At 44.1% G+C, this 16,691-nt stretch overlaps 1 protein-coding gene across 1 annotated transcript in view; it reads right to left on the reverse strand.

Moving 5' to 3' along the window:
- Positions 1–16,691, reverse strand: part of LOC120538797 (EH domain-containing protein 2-like) — a 58,834-nt gene that overhangs the window by 25,546 nt on the left and 16,597 nt on the right. The window contains exon 3 of the mRNA XM_039768276.1: positions 1,060–1,472. Coding sequence (XP_039624210.1) covers positions 1,060–1,472 — 413 coding nt within the window. The remainder of the gene's footprint in view (positions 1–1,059; positions 1,473–16,691) is intronic.

The raw sequence follows: 16,691 nt of genomic DNA on the forward strand, positions 1-16,691 counted from the left end.
CTTAGATGAGATCCTGTTATGGTCATTATAAAATTCAGTGCATGCCAAAGGCATCTTCCCATCAGCCCCAGCACACTCTTACTGCCTGATGGGAATTGTAGTCCCTAACTGCACCAGTTTTTGAGTTGCCCTCCCCTAAAAAACCTTTTTCCCCCAATACAAAAAGTAGCCCATGTTGGACCAACAGCAACACATATGCAAAATTTTGTGAAAATTGGGTCTGCAATTTTTTAGTTAGCAGCAAAAAAAAACACACAAACAGATGACGATTTGTTTTATATAGATTAAACGTAATGTCTAATATCTCTTAACGGCAGATAATGTTTTAGCTGTTGTCACACACGCGCATTTAGGGGGCAGTCAAAAGGCTCAATCGCACGTGAAAGAATGAAAGACAGTGGTATAAGACGAGGTATTAATGCTTTTTTTTCCTTAACTCCACAGAAAGACAACAGAATAAACGGCCATACCGGTCATCGTGTCCCATTCCCACAAAAGACTCCTCGGCTGGCTCTGTAGGGTTGCCATTTTTCCGAATAGCCCCAATGACTACAGTCCATCAACCATATTTCTGATGTCATCTCCGGCTATTACGTTTGATGTCAGCTCCAGTCTCCCCTGACCCTCCTCCCCATTAATTGCACTTCCTTTTTTGTTTGTATATAAGAACCAAAGAGAGAACTTTAGTTTGTCAAATGTTTTGCTTTGATATTGACCCTTATTCTGTACTGGACGCTACACCCAGTATTCAGGGAGGATCCCCAACTCTTAACGTGAGATTCTGTGTGTTTATTCTTTCACATTGTGTTTTGAGATTTTTCAGGTAGGAAAGATGGAATTTCCAAGGTAAGGCTGTCATACTCAGTGTTGCTGGGAATTTTGAAGACATAGATTGAGTTCTCACATGGCTACTTCACTTTAAGAGGTTCACTTCTGCTAAGCCTGTTGAAGAAGACCATGCCCTTCAATCTAGAGATCCATCCCTCTCACCTTTCTCTAGGCACTCAAACACACACACACACACACTCAGCCAGGCTCACAAAGTAACTGAATGCTCACCCTGATGAGCCGCGCTCTCTTCACTAGGTCATTGAGCTTCCGAAGAGCCGCGTTTCGTGGCAGGTTCTGAATGTCATTGAACAGGTCCTGCTCCTCCAACTCAAATAGCTTGCGATTGTCAGGAATGAGCAGTGGTTCCGACCAAAAGGACCCGATGAAAACACGGACCACCTCTGGAGTATTGAAAACTTTGCCCAGAGACCACATGAGGGCGCCATAGACACGCATAAGCTGCTGGGTGTCCACCATGTCAGCCTTGTTGAGAACAACTCGGATCTTGTCTTCATTCCCATTGAGGGCTCGGATGGCCTCGGAAAACTCATCTGAGATTTCAAGCTTGTGGGCATCGAAGAGAAGGATAATGCGGTCAACGCGCTCGGCGAACCACTGCAGGACCGCTGGGAAGTCATAACCTGGGGACAGAGAAATGAAAAGAGAATAAGGCCATTAATGAGAAGCAGGAGAGAAATGAGAAAGGCCAGCACATAAGGAATGAACGGGGGGAACAAAAAGAGAAAATGTTTTTAAAATTACAACGGGGGAATGATCACTAGAGGAAAGTCAGCATAACCTCGATGACCCAAATCCTGAAATGCCTCCGCTCAGTCATTCTTTCCAGTTACGCCTCTCTGAATTTGTTCTTTTCATCCCCTGCTCTGTTAGGCCGGCCATACTGTGCCCTCCTCTTTCATTCCATCTCCTTGCTCGACTCAGTGTGGATAATCAAGGCCAGCTGGCTCCAGTGGCAACACAGCTGCAACTATTTTAATTTTTTTTTTGGAGGATATAAATATTCTTACAATAACTTTTTTATCTCACACATGAGTGACACACTGAGCCAGAAAGAGTAAGCAGCTTCTGGGGGAGAACACAGCATAAGAGATGCCAATAAGAAATAAAAATGTTCCAAAGGATACCACAGAATATGTATTTCTGGAAAATGTATGTTAATGTTCAACGCAAACTGTTCCAGAAGGAAAATGCAGAAAGAATGAACAATAAAAGAAAACAAAGAAATTCATATTTTTGAGTCATACAGTCATGATAACCATAGAAAGGTACTATATAGATGGCAAAGCATTTTAAGCAGTCTGGGACAGGTTACCCAGAATGCCAGGGGCTGTGAGCGCGGACGTGTCAGAGGCATGACGGGGACAGCCCAGCCAATGTGGGTACTTTATTAGAAGAGTTCCAGCATAAGCACTATGGTAAAGATCAGGGTAAAAAACTAAGTCTAGCAGGGAGAGTACCATCATGGATGACACTGTAAAGATTAACAAAATAAATATTGTCAAGCACAAGCGGTTAGGAAACATCTTCAGAGCTCCTATAGAGTAAGCAAATACCACCCAAAGCAGAGCAGCGTTGGGAAAATCCTCTCCGTTTTCATCCACAGTTTAGAGGCTTGCCAGCCTGATGATGTCCTGGCACTCTAAAAACCAAGAAGGCACTGGCAGTGAGCAATCATTCAGGACCTGCAACTGAGGAAGACAGAGCTCCTACTTAGAAGTGCTTATGTTCACTTTCCTAGTGACACAATGCTGTATTTTGCACCCTCATGCGCCTTTTCTTTTGTGTTTCTTCATCAACCGTAGTACTACGTGGCCGGCAACCCAATACTTTGCTTTGACCTGTTTTATTTGTTCTTAAATATAATAATTAATTAAAAGCACTTTTCTAAACTACTCAAAATGTTTTACATATACTGGATAGCGCAGAGCAACTTCAACCACTACCACTACACCAGTATACTCATCACACAATAGCTATTAGGTGGTGAAAGGGTGAGAGAGATAGTTAGCTAATAAGGGACAGAGATGATGAGGATTGCAGAATGACCAGGCCATCCATCCATCCATTATCCAACCCGCTATATCCTAATACAGGGTCACAGGGGTCCGTTGGAACCAATCCCAGCCAACACAGGCAGGGCACCAGTCCACCGCAGGGAACACACACATACACCAAGCACACACTAGGGACAATTTAGAATCGCCAATGCACCCAACCTGCATGTCTTTGGACTGTGGAAGGAAACCCACGCAGAACGTGGAGAGAACATGCAAACTTCACGCAGGGAGGACCCGGGAAGCGAATCCTGGTCTCCTAACTGCGAGGCAGCAGCACTACCTACTGCGCCACCATGCCACCCTATAACCAGGCCATGATGGACAATTTAGCTAAGACATCATGACTCTATTCTTTTTAAAAGATGTCCAGGGATCTTTTATGTCCACAGACAGTAAAACCATTGGTTTTATGTCTCATTCAAAAAGTGGTGTAGTTGGCAGAATTCTGTATAGAAGATGACAAAGCCCTTTGATTTGACAGAAGTCATTAAAAATATGAAGGAGCCAAAAAAAGCAACTCAGCAGAGATGGAGGCGCGTGGGGAATGCAAGGGAAACCCTGTGGGTGGAGAAAGCAGTAGAACCATCCTAAGTGCTTGTACCTCCGCATATTCAGGTGAACTGTGACATGACGATATGTTTGTAAAATGTAGAGCAATTTCCACCAAAGGCACAATAAAGATGGGAGTTTAAAACTATGTAAAAAAGAAAGTATCATTTCTGGTCAAGAAAGATCTAGTCACGCATTTTCTGAGCCCACCTATTTGCATTTCAAGGTGGAAATGAGTAAAGAAATCACCTGTGCTAGATTTCACACTTTAGCAAAGGGCAGCCACTCACCCACCATCTGTGGTTCATACTGGGCAGGTCTGTTATCAACAGTAGCTGATTTGCCTGAAACTGAATTTACAGCAAAACTCGGTGCATCACTTCACAAAATATTTGAAAATGAAAGTGCTTTTCCATCTAGTGAACTTCATGGCCTGCCACAGGATTAGTTCCTATCTGGTGTGGAGAATCTGCAAACTGTGTATATTAATTTTTAATTATTGTGCTCAATGAAGCAGGATTTACAGGGCTTAATTCCAGTTATTGCAAGCATCCTTTTGTATTGTATTAGCAATTTATGCATTTGTTCCTGTCAGTTTTTATCTTTGTTGATTACTTCCATTTACTTAGGAATGGGAAATCGGTACTTACCACAGAACCTGCTTTAGTTAATGTGAACAGACAGATACCGTAGGACTAGGAATTACCAAAGTATTTCACAGCTTGGGAAAGGAAGGCTGCGGTGGGCTGGCGCCCTGCCCAGGGTTTGTTTCCTGCCTTGCGCCCTGTGTTAGCTGGGATTGGCTCCAGCAGACCCCCGTGACCCTGTAGTTAGGATATAGCAGGTTGGATAATGGATGGATGGATGGGAAAGGAAGGAGAGCAGATATACTTCAAAGATCAAAGTCTTTCATCATCAGGATAAGATGGTCAATCAAAAATGTGCAAATTTAAATTAAATATGGCTCATCTGATGCAGGGCTGCCTTAATGGTATAATAGGCCACCAGGCAAAGTAATGCACTGGAGCCCTTGTTTTCATAGCAAAACAGAAACATACATAGGCATCAGAAATATCGTGTGTCTCCCAGTCAGTGCCCATTGTGCCCCTACATTAAGTTGGCCCTGTTCTGATGGACCAAAGAGGAGAAAAAAGAGGAAGGAGCACAATGACAGAAGGGAAACATCAGCGATCAAGAGACATGAGACCATCTCATTTGGATCTCAGAAAACGTAACTATGAATGGCGCCGATCACTAAACTTACTCTTACGTTAACCCTTAAACTGACACATACTTGGGGGTTAATGCACCCCTGGATGCCAAATACTTCTTTGCTGCACTTTTTAAGTAAACGTCACAATTCTCAATGAAAAAGTGAAATTTTAATGGAACACATATTTTTTTTCATGCAAAGAGCATCACAATTACTGCAACATTGATCATTTTACACACTGCTAATGAACTGTAAAAACTATTTAAAAAAACTACTGGGACAATATATACAAAGTGCATATTGACGCCATTGATGAAATTCAGAAAATCACTGAGCCAACTGCGTTTGAACTGGCTGCACGCAAACACACGGAGGTAAACGCGGATGCTTGCAGGCTCGTCTAGTGCAGCGGCTGAATCCCAGAGACAGTGGTGCTGCAGTTCTGCCGGGGCCGCCGGTGGTCATGAGCTGAATGCTCAACGAATATACGGCACTGACTGATCAGCCCCGGCGTGCTGGCAAATTGCATTGGGAACCGATTATAGCCGGTTCCAGCGGTTTAAGGGTTAAGTCATCTAAATAACGTGTTACTCTTGGACGATATCGTATTATTCCTTTCCTCTTCCGATACTCAAGTTTAGCAACAGCAGGTATGGTGTTCCCCAAGTGCAGATAATTACACACCATGTTTAGGGTAATAGTGGTGTATGGAGGCCTGGTTGATGATCTACATAATCATATGCTGCAGCTCTTCAGGACATTGCAGGAAACTCTTCTATTGATGCTTCTATTACACCGGCCATTTCTAACAACCGGTCAACACGAAGGAGAATGATATTGTCATTAACATCTCTGGCTTCCACCTATTCAATGAGACAACGCATCTTCTGTTTCATCAACTCCCTATTCTCCATCTTTGATGCCGGGTGAACACACTCATGATTGGGATGCCTCTTATCTCATCTGTTGACGCTGACTGGTCATTCAATTACATTCAGATCTGGCATGATCAACGCGAGGTCTTAGTCGAAATGCAATGAACTCGGAGCGGCCGCTAAGCGAAATGCAATACGTCTGCTTTGCTTTTAGTTATGCCATGCGGTCTGTGGAGACGAATCGAAGGTTGTGTGCTGCTGTAGTGAAAAGCAATTGATCATTTGGTCGATATGTTTTAAAGTATAAATTTGACAAAATTAAATGCATTACATTTTAACGTACTTAACACAATGGGCAGCATTTAATTTTAGCATGAATAACCTTCCATAAGATTTAAGGCTTTATGTACCCATGTCTAGTATAACTGATGTCAATGTATTGGTGTAAAAACAATACGAATGGATGTCATTGTTTTAACTAACAACACCACTCACAGAAATCATTTCTAAGGTACTTGTCATTATCCAATTACCTTAAGTTGGCTTTCCTCAGCATGAATTTGTTTTTTAAGCTTTTAAAAAACAAATTGCAAAAATCTCACATTATGCAGCTACTTTACTCTGATTCAACTGAAAATGAGTACATTTGTACACTTTATGTATCTGCTTCTAATATAATTGACAGAATGTGGCCGGATGTCATAATAACTCTGTACATGTACAGTAAATTTATAAAAAGCAAATAAATCTCGTTGGCAAAGCATCACCAGTCATGTGAGGAGGCCACTCAGTGGTGCCAAATCAGTTCTTTTTTTCTATATTTTCCATTAAGAAGATTGAACACAGTGCTTTTTTGGGATATTTTATAGAATATTTGAGCAGTTTTAGGGTAATTTTGGTGGCAAGAACGCTTAATTAGCACAAGTTTAATTAATTAAACAACCCTTTGTAAAAATATTGCAGTACTCAACCATTTATTTAACGTCAGAGAAAGAAACAGACTGGACATAACTGACCTTTAAGTGCTAAAGATTTGGGTGGCTATTGTAAAAGAAAAATGAACTGTTTGCAAGCTACTTAGGGTTAATAGCTGGCAAAGCCGTTTTGCTCTAATGGCAGGTTATTTGTCATAAGACGGTTTCCAGTTTCGTTAGGAACGCATCTATTTGACACAGGAAAGGTGACCATTCCTTCTTTAGGGTCTATCTGACAAGTTAAAAAAAAGAATAAGAAAAGATGGCCCATTAGCGTAATAAAATAAAATGATTAAGTAAACGATATTATATTTTTTTCGATAAATAAGGGGAAGGGAAAGGAAGAAGAAATTATAAAAAGCCAATCGAAAAAATGGAACTTTGCTTTTGTGATTGCAACGTAGAATCCATGTAGTGATCTGCGACTGAATAAAAATCTAATTGATTGAACTGTTCCTGTCTTCCACACTATGAAGGCGTCTAGATGTATGAATGGGTATCGCCCTGATTTAACTGAAATATTGTGTAAATGTTGGGTTCGTGAGCTGGTGGTCAGAGACACAAACACAGAATTCAATGGATATTCTTCCGAGCGGGCTGTCTTTACTGCAGGAGTGCTGTCTCTGGCAAACGTACCCAACCCAAAGTAATATCCATTCATACATCCAGCTTTTTGGAGCCTCGTCACATCAGCCATAAAGGTTCTCTACACTGAACGTACACCTGGGACCTCCTTGCTGCGAAGCAGCAGCGCAACCTCCACGCCACAGTGCTTCCACATGTTTAATACATGCTTTAATGCATTTCATCCTGAAAATTAAATCAAGCATTTACCTTAGCATTCTAAATGTTCAGAGAGCAGGAATATCATGAAATTAATGTATTCTGTGTGGTGATCGCTGCCTGCGCCTCATCTCAGTGCAAGAGGAAGTCAGTTTAAGAAGCACGTAGCGATTAACAACTGTGTCGGGGAACACTTAACACAAAGCATTTAATGTGCTACATTAACTTATGACAGGGTTTGAGAAAATCTAGTAAATTTAACATTGATTTTAAGATGAAGTTTACAACATTCTACTTTAATGACAGAATAAACTACGAGAATAAAGTCAACATGTCAACTGTAATGTCGACATAAGCGCCGAGATTAAAGTGGAAATGTCGAAAATACGGTTGGCATGTTGACTTTAATGTCGACATAAACATTGAGATTAAAGTGGAAATGTCAAGAATACATTCAGCATGTTGACTTTATCCGACATACACTTTTTTTTCTTCACTGTGTCCGTATTTTTTTTTCCTTCTCTGTGGCCCTAATACACTTCCGTAGTAGAAAGTTTTCTCAGCAAATAATTTTTTAAGTGCAGAAAATTGTAAATTAATAGGAGATCAACAAAAGAGTTAAGCCTTGAAAGCTTTAGTAAAAACATACATATATATTTATATATATATATATATATATATATATATATAAACTGCTCAAAAAATTAAAGGAACACTTTGAAAACACATCAGATCTCAATGGGAAAAAGAAATCCTCCTGGATATCTATACTGATATAGACTGGGTAATGTGTTAGGAACGAAAGGATGCCACATCGTTTGATGGAAATGAAAATGATCAACCTACAGAGCCCTGAATTCAAAGACGCCCCAAAAATCAGAGTGAAAAAATTATGTGGCAGGCTAGTCCATTTTGCCAAAATTTAATTGCAGCAACTCAAAATTGTATGCAGCACTTTGTATGGCCCCTGTGTTCTTGTATACATGCCTGACAACATCGGTGCATGCTTCTAATGAGATGACAGATGGTGTTGTGGGGATCTCCTCCCAGATCTGGACCAGGGCATCACTGAGCTCATGGACAGTCTGAGGTGCAACCTGGTGGCATTGGATGGACCAAAACATAATGTCCCAGAGGTGTTCTATTGGATTTAGGTCAGGAAAGTGTGGTGGCCAGTCAATGGTATCAATTCCTTCATCCTCCAGGAACTGCCTGCATACTCTCACCACATGAGGCCAGGAATTGTCGTGCACCAGGAGCCACTGTACCAGCATAGGGTCTGACAATGGGTCCAAGGATTTCATCCTGATACCTAATGGCAGCCAAGGTGCCTTTGTCAAGCCTGTAGCGGTCTGTGTGACCCTCCATGGATATGCCTCCCCAGACAATCATTAACCCACCACCAAACTGCTCATGCTGAATGATGTTACAGGCAGCATAATGTTCTCCATGGCTTCTCCAGACCCTTTCACTTCTGTCACGTGCTCAGGGTGAACCTGCTCTCATCTGTAAAAAGCACAGGGCACCAGTGGTGCATCTGCCAATTCTGGTATTCTATGGCGAATGCCAATCGAGCTGCATGCTGCTGGGCAGTGAGCTCAGGGCCCATTAGAGGACATGGGGCCCTTGGGTCACCCTCATGAAGTCTTTCTGGTTGTTTGGTCAGAGACATTCACACCAGTGGCCTGCTGGAGGTCATTTTGTAGGGCTCTGGCAGTGCTCATCCTGTTCCTCCTTGCCCAAAGGAGCAGATACTGGTCCTGCTGATGGGTTATGGACCTTCTATGGCCCTCTCCAGCTCTCCTAGAGTAACTGCTTGTCTCCTAGAATCTCCTCCATGCCCTTGAGACTGTGCAGGGAGACACAGCAAACCTTCTGGCAATGGCACGTATTGATGTGGCTGCCAATCCTGGAGAAGTTGGACTACCTGTGCACCTCTGTAGGGTCCAGGTATCACCTCATGCTACCAGTAGTGACACTGACTGTAGCCAAATGCAAAACTAGTGAAGAAACAGTCAGAAAAGATGAGGAGGAAAAATGTCAGTGGCCTCCACCTGTTAAACCATTCCTGTTTTGGGGGTCATCTCATTGTTGCCCCTCTAGTGCATCTGTTGTTAATTTCATTAACACCACAGCAGCTGAAACTGATTAACAACCCCCTCTGCTACTTAACTGACCAGATTAATATCCCATAAGTTTCATTGACTTTATGCTATACTCTGATTAAAAAGTGTTCCTTTAATTCTTTTGAGCAGTATATAGTGCCTTCAGAAAGGGTTAAGACCCTGAAACTTTCAAATTTTATTATGTTGCAGCCTTATTCTAAAATCATTTACATTTTTTCTAATATCAAGTAACAAACACTCAGCACCCCAGAACGAAAAAGTAAAAATAGGAATTTTGCAAATATATTAAAAATAAAAAACTGAAATATCACATTGACCCCAGTGTTGTGAGCCTTTGATCTGACATTTGAAATCTGGCTCAGATTGCATCCCATTCTCTTGATCATTGTTGAGTTGTTTCTATGCCTTCTTTAGAGTCCACATGTGGTCAATTCCATTGGTTGGATATGACAAAAAGGTACACTTTTGTCTACAGAAGGTCACACAGTTGAGTAAAAACCAAGCCATGAGGTTGAAGAAATTGCTTGCAGAGCTTATAGACAGGATTGGGTCAAGGCACACAGATCTAGGAAATGCTACCAAATATTTCTGCATCATCAAAGGTTCCCAAAAGCAGAGAGGCTTCCATTATTCTTAAGTGGAAGAAATCTGCAAAAAACACGACTTTTCCCAGAGCTGGCCACCTGGCCAGATTGAACAATTAATAGAGAAGGGTCTTGGTAATTAAGATGACCAAGAGCCCCATGGTCACTCTGGTTCCAGAGAACTTTTGTGGAGATGGAAGAACCTACCAGAACCACCACCACTGCAGCACTTCACTAATTTGGACTTCATGGCACGGTGCCCAGATGACATATACTGTATAAGCCAGTGTGGAGTTTGCAGAAACTGTGAGAAGCAAGATTCTCTGGTCTGATGAAACCAAAATTGAGCCGTTTGGCCTCAAGTCTAAGCGTCACACCTGGAGGAAACAGGCAGCACTCATCACCTGCACAACGCTATTCTAACAGTGAAGTATGCTGGTGGCAACATCACATTATGGGGTTGTTTTTCAGCAACAACTTGAAGAATAGTCAGGGTTAAGGAAACGATGACCGGAGCAAAGTACAGAGATATCCTTAATTAAAACCTGCTTTAGGACACTCCTGACCTGAAGGTGGGCTGAAAGTTCACCTTGCAACAAACAGGACAGTACAACCTAAGCACAAAGCAAAGAAAACACAAGAATGGTTTGGCAACAACTCTGTGAATTTCCTTAAGTGGCCCAGCAAGAGCCCGGACTGGAAGTGATTCTCTGTAGAGAGCTGAAAATAACTGTCCACCATCGGACCTTCACCCAACATGACAGAGCTTGAGAGGATCTGCAAAGAAGAATGACAGAAAAATCCCCAAATCCAGGTGTGTAAAGCTGTCATGCCAGAAGACCCCAGAATGGACCTGCTGCCAAAGTGTGTCAATTGAATATTCGTTTTTTGTTTGTTTCTGTTTTTTAAATTACTTTCTTAAGTAATTTACCTAAAAGTTTTTGCTTTTCATTCTGGAGTATTGAGTGTTGCTTAATGAGGGGAAAATAACATTAAATGATTTTAGCATAAGGCTGCAACATAAAAAAGAAAAAACGTAAAGGGAACTCAATAGTTTCTGAAGGCACTGTATACATACAGTACATACACTATCATTTAAGAAATAATCACAAGAAAAGCATGATTTAAAGTTTTTTTGCATTATTCGTAAATTCCACAGCGATTCAATGAATTTATCGTTCAAGATAATTACTAAGTTTTACATTTAAAGAGATTTTGTAGTAAACTAGTGTTCATGGTTAGATCTTATATTATTAGATCACATGGGTGGCGTGGCCCATCACTGTGACGCCTCTGGTAAAGCATGGAATAAAAGTCATTCACAAGGACTGAGCTGAGTGCTAAAGACGTACGAGGCAAAGCTCGGGGTAACCCAGCACAAGCCCTCGTGTCCCTCTGCTACTAACCCCCGCATACATGGCGATGTGACGTATGGATAATGGATGCCAAGAGGCCGTCTTTGTATCAGGCAGTGTTGATCGTGCAGCCAACGTACCCGTTTATAAATAGAAACGCCTTAGCCGTGTTGAGTTTGTGTCTTTATTCCCAAATTAAAATGTAACTTCTTAAAGGCCCTCCAGGCCGTGCGCGGACACCGCACTCGAATGGCAGGAGCGCGCCGCTTCTTCAGTGACGCACGGTCGGGGTGGGGCGCTGAATAGTTTTGATTGGTTTATGTGGTGTCTCCTAGCAACGTCTCCAACATAGCTGAACATATTTTTTATTTTTTTTACTTATTTTTCCCTCCACTCAAACGCATAGCTCAAGTACCGAGAATGTCTTGTGATTTTGTTTTCCAGGGTTTCCCAAGCAGCCCAAGGCTACACAAGGACAGAAAAATTCCCATTGCGGCCACGGCTAGTCTCTTAAATTCTCTGCCATCGAAGCCCGTCAGCTTAATGCATCCACTTTCATCATCATCCCCGTAAACGTCTGACTCGACTGTGCCGCACACAAATCCGCCTTTTCATGTTTGTCCTACAGCACCACGCATTTCTAACTGCGATCATGTCTATGTAAAGCATAAATCTCTTTCCATCATTCCTCCATTATTTGCCTGGCTTAAGACTGCGCAGCAAATCAAAAGGATAATGCCTGGATTGCCTCCCGTAATTCAGTATGTGAGAGTGTTGTACATAGTGCCTTTCAGGGACTGCTTCGTCTGACGGTTCTCGACACACTGATGTCCATCCATCCATCCATTTTCTAACCCGCTGAATCCGAACACAGGGTCACGGGGGTCTGCTGGAGTCAATCCCAGCCAACACAGGGCACAAGGCAGGAACCAATCCTGGGCAGGGTGCCAACCCACCGCAGACACTGATGTCTCTCTCTGGAATTTACACGCCGGGCAAAGCAACCGCAAAGGAGCGACTAACCGCGCTTCTGGGTGAGAGGGGCTTGGCGCACAGAGTGCACTGCACTGTCCCGCTGTCACAGCACAGGCCGTGTCTTCACGCTTTCCACGGGACCCTGGGCTAAGGCGCAGTATGAAGCCCCCTAATGGCACAGTGCCTTCATTACAATAGACCAACATTACCGTAGAAATCGCAAACAATTAAACTAACCTGCTTACTAGAAGTAATACCACAAAGACAGAGTAAACAGAAATCTAACGATAGCCATAGGCCATTAGTTTGTTAGTGCAGTTGCCCTTATAACTCATAACTTTTATTCCTCCTAAATTAAAAGGGCATTACACGATGAGCTCGAGTCGCTGTCGCCTGAAAATGTCACAGTGCTCCACACTCCGTGATCTAACTGCTGCGGCAATCGCACCACTGACCCGTGGTAATCTAACGGATATTACACAATATTGGTTGATTTTTAGTACACTATTGGTTAAGTTTCTCATTGATCTGGTCGAGAATTAAGTGAGGTCAAGATAAACTTGAAACTTAATATGAAAATTCTGCAAACACAAACTCGCTAGTAAAAAAAGACCCTTCTACAGCCTTTATGGTCTGACAAAAGTGTTCACTTGAGTGGTGATGACATCACTTAAGTTATATTTTTACGAGATTTCTGCATTCTTTTAGGGTTCCAGTACTGATTTCAGTAAGGCAGTCAGCCATTGCCAAACCCACTTAGTCCTGTCCAGGGTCGAGGGGGTCTGCTGGAGCCTATCCCAGGTGGCATAGGGCACAAGGCAGGAGCAAACCCTGGACAGGGCGCCAGTCCATCGATCTGGAGTATTTAAAACCTTTTCATATTCACACAAAATGTTTGTTTTTTATATTTTATTTTTATTATACTACTTGAATTGCCAAATACGATTCTGTTCATAACTTTTATGGACAGAATTTCTAGGCGCAGCCAGGGTGTTGAAGGGGTCCGGTTTGGTGGACTCAGGATTGGGTCACTGCTTTTTGCAGATGATGTTGTCCTGTTTGCTTCATCAGGCCGTGATCTTCAGCTCTCTGGATTGGTTCGCAGCTGAGTGTGAAGCGGCTGGGATGAGAATCAGCACCTCCAAATCCGAGAGCATGGTCCTCAGCCGGAAAAGGGTGGAGTGCCCTCTCAGGGTTGGGGGAGAGATCCTGCCCCAAGTGGAGGAGTTCAAGTATCTCGGGGTCTTGTTCACGAGTGAGGGAAGAATGGAGCGTGAGATCGACAGGCGAATCGGTGCGGCGTCCGCAGTGATGCGGGCTCTGCATCGGTCTGTCGTGGTGAAAAAGGAGCTGAGCCGTAAGGCAAAGCTCTCAATTTACCAGTCGATCTATGTTCCTACCCTCAACTATGGTCATGAGCTATGGGTAGTGACCGAAAGACGCCTGGACGCCTCCCTGGTGAGGTGTTCCAAGCACGTCCAACCGGGAGGAGGCCCCGGGGAAGACCCAGGACACGCTGGAGGGACTATGTCTCCCGGCTGGCCTGGGAACGCCTTGGAATTCTCCCGGAAGAGCTGGAAGAAGTGGCCGGGAGAGGGAAGTCTGGGCCTCTCTGCTTAAGCTGCTGCCCCCGCGACCCGAACTCGGATAAGCGGAAGAGGATGGATGGGATGGATGGATGGAATTGCCAAATACAAGTATATTTACAGTAAACATTATAAGATTTCCTTGTTAAAAAGGGTTATTTTTGCATTTGGGCAGCGAAATGGTAGCGTTGCTGCGTCGCAGTAAAGAGACTAGGGGTCACTTCCCGGGTGCCCCCCTGTGTGGAGTTTCCGTGTTCACCCTGTTTTTGTGTGGATTTACTCCCTCTGTCCAAAGACATGCTGGTTGGGAGAATCGACAACACTATATTTGCTTTAGTGTGTGTTTGGTGTGTGTGTGTGTTTGTAATACGATGGAGTGGCGCCCTGTCCGAGGTTTATTCCTGTCTTGCATATTATGCTAACTGGGATAGGCACTCCACCATCTCTGAACTGGATTAAGCAGGTTAGAAAATGACATATCTTTGTTTTTTAAAATGACAGATAATATCTGTTAAATAACAAAAAATGCAGTTCAATACTGTTTTTTAATGCAAGAAGGTACCATTTATTTTGAAATTACATGAAAATGTTATGAGATAGTAGGACGGCACGGTGGCGCAGTGGGTAGTGCTGCATCGCAGTTAGGAGACCCGGGTTCGCTTCCTGGGTCCTGCCTGCGTGGAGTTTGTATGTTCTCCCCGTGTATGTGTGGGTTTCCTCCCACAGTCCAAAGACATGCAGGTTAGGTGCATTGGCGATCCTAAATTGTCCCTGGTGTGTGCTGGGTGTGTTGTGTATGCCCTGTGGTGGCCTGGCTCCCTGACTGGGGTTTCTTCCTGCCTTGCACCCTGTGTTGGCTGGGATTGGCTCCAGCATACCCCCGTGACCCTGTAGTTAGGATATAGTGGATTGGATAATGGATGGATGGATGGATGCTATGAAATATGACTCCGTTTCTTTTAATCAAAATACTCTTTTTTAGGATGGATTGGCGCCCCGTCCGGGAGTTGTCCCTGTCTTGATTGCTCGGATTAGCTCCAGCTTCCCCGCAACCCTGTCCTGGATAAACTGGTTAAGAAAATGAATGGATGGTATTTAGGCCCTCACTCACATGGCCCCCCAGCCCCTGCCAAGTGCGGGGGTTTTAAAACGCGATCACATTTTTTCCATTCTCACACGTAGCTCACGGTAAATCTAATTATCTGCGACTGCGAGTCTCCCATTCGATTTAAGCGTCAAGAAGCTAAGACCCCCCCTTCATCCCCCGGCATGCATACATACTGCCGCGCCCCATCGACCCTTAAGGAATCCCAAGCTTGCCATGCGCCAATCTGACACAGCCTGGCACCGGAGTGTGAAGATAACAGGCCTCAGCTAAAGAGAAAAGGAAAAAAGAAAGTTTGACCTCGCGACAAGTAAAGAGGGCGCGATGAGCCCACGTAGCGAGCACAGGCCACCCCCGCCACATTCCAGCTGCGCTTTGCTAACGGGTCGCCATTTACATTCCTCGGCGTTTCTACAGAGCCTCCTGACAGGATGAGCCAGTTTATACAGAGGGATGTCCTGCCATTCTCCGTGTGTGCGCAGGTTTCAAAGCTAGGGGTCATCTGACCCATCCGGTTTCCCTTAAGTGCCCGCAGCACGCGGGGTCAGCCTGAGTGCCTAACCCTCTCCAGGCCCCTCCATCCTAACCCGGCGCTCCTCTCCACCATCTTTCGTTTCGATGCCTGTCTTTTTCACCTTCCCCTTTTCTCTTCATATCTGCAATCCCTGCCTATCAGTAACTATTCTCCTGTCAGAACAAGTTCAAACTCCCATCTGCGCCCCCCGTTCTCCTTCCGGCTGCACTTTCATCTTTCCCAAAAGTCTCACAGCCTCCAGATGAAAGGTGAGAGCCTCGCCAACGACTCGCTGCCAACAAGGCGCTGTGAATGAATCGACGGGAGACGGCAGAGTTTTACACAACTCAGCGGTCTGAGCCAAGCCGCCTTGGACGCAACTGCTGGGGGCTTTCGAAACGCCGATCGCACAGCTGTGCGCGTATAAAGTGCGTCGCCGCCCCCCAGAGTCCCCGCAAAAAAATAAGTTGAAGTGCGGACAGCGAAAACGTGCGTAAGAAAAATAAAAAAATAATAATAAACAGCCTTCAATGTAAAAGCAGCGCAATCGACATTTTTCTGAGTTGTCTTCTTCTAGCAAGACCGGATTAAGACCCCCTTCGCCCACTATCCACCCACAGTGCAGCACATGGACCTCCATTCGTTTAATTCACATTAAGACTCAACTGATAAAGAGGGGCTCCTAGTTGGTGATTTTGCCAGGCAGACACCGGATTGTTTTATGGAGTCTCCCCTTTATCGTTTCATCAAGTCGGTGGAGTCCCCCTTGGTGATTTTAATGCAGGGTCGTCATAATGTATGGGCACTGGCCGGGGACCCCAGTGGACCCCAAGAGCATAGGAGCCCACGATGTTTCTGATCCCAATGTATGTTTTTCTTTTGCTATCAAAACAGGGGCCCCCAGTGCACTACTTTGCTGGGGGGTCTATGATGCTCTTAAGATGGCCCTGTGCATGGGTTAAGGATTATGCGTGGCCACAGACCGCGGAGTGCACACCCAGCACCCCTGATGGTAGATCCCCGCATATCTTCTAGGCTCACATTTGCGCCGGTTCTCAGTTTCGGTGCCAGGTGCAAGACCAGCATTTGTGACTGAAATTTTTCAACTTCAGCCCCCTTGGGACCCCCTGCACCCCAACAACT

Source organism: Polypterus senegalus, chromosome 11, assembly GCF_016835505.1.
Source record: "Polypterus senegalus isolate Bchr_013 chromosome 11, ASM1683550v1, whole genome shotgun sequence".
NCBI classification, from domain to species: Eukaryota; Metazoa; Chordata; class Cladistia; order Polypteriformes; family Polypteridae; genus Polypterus; species Polypterus senegalus.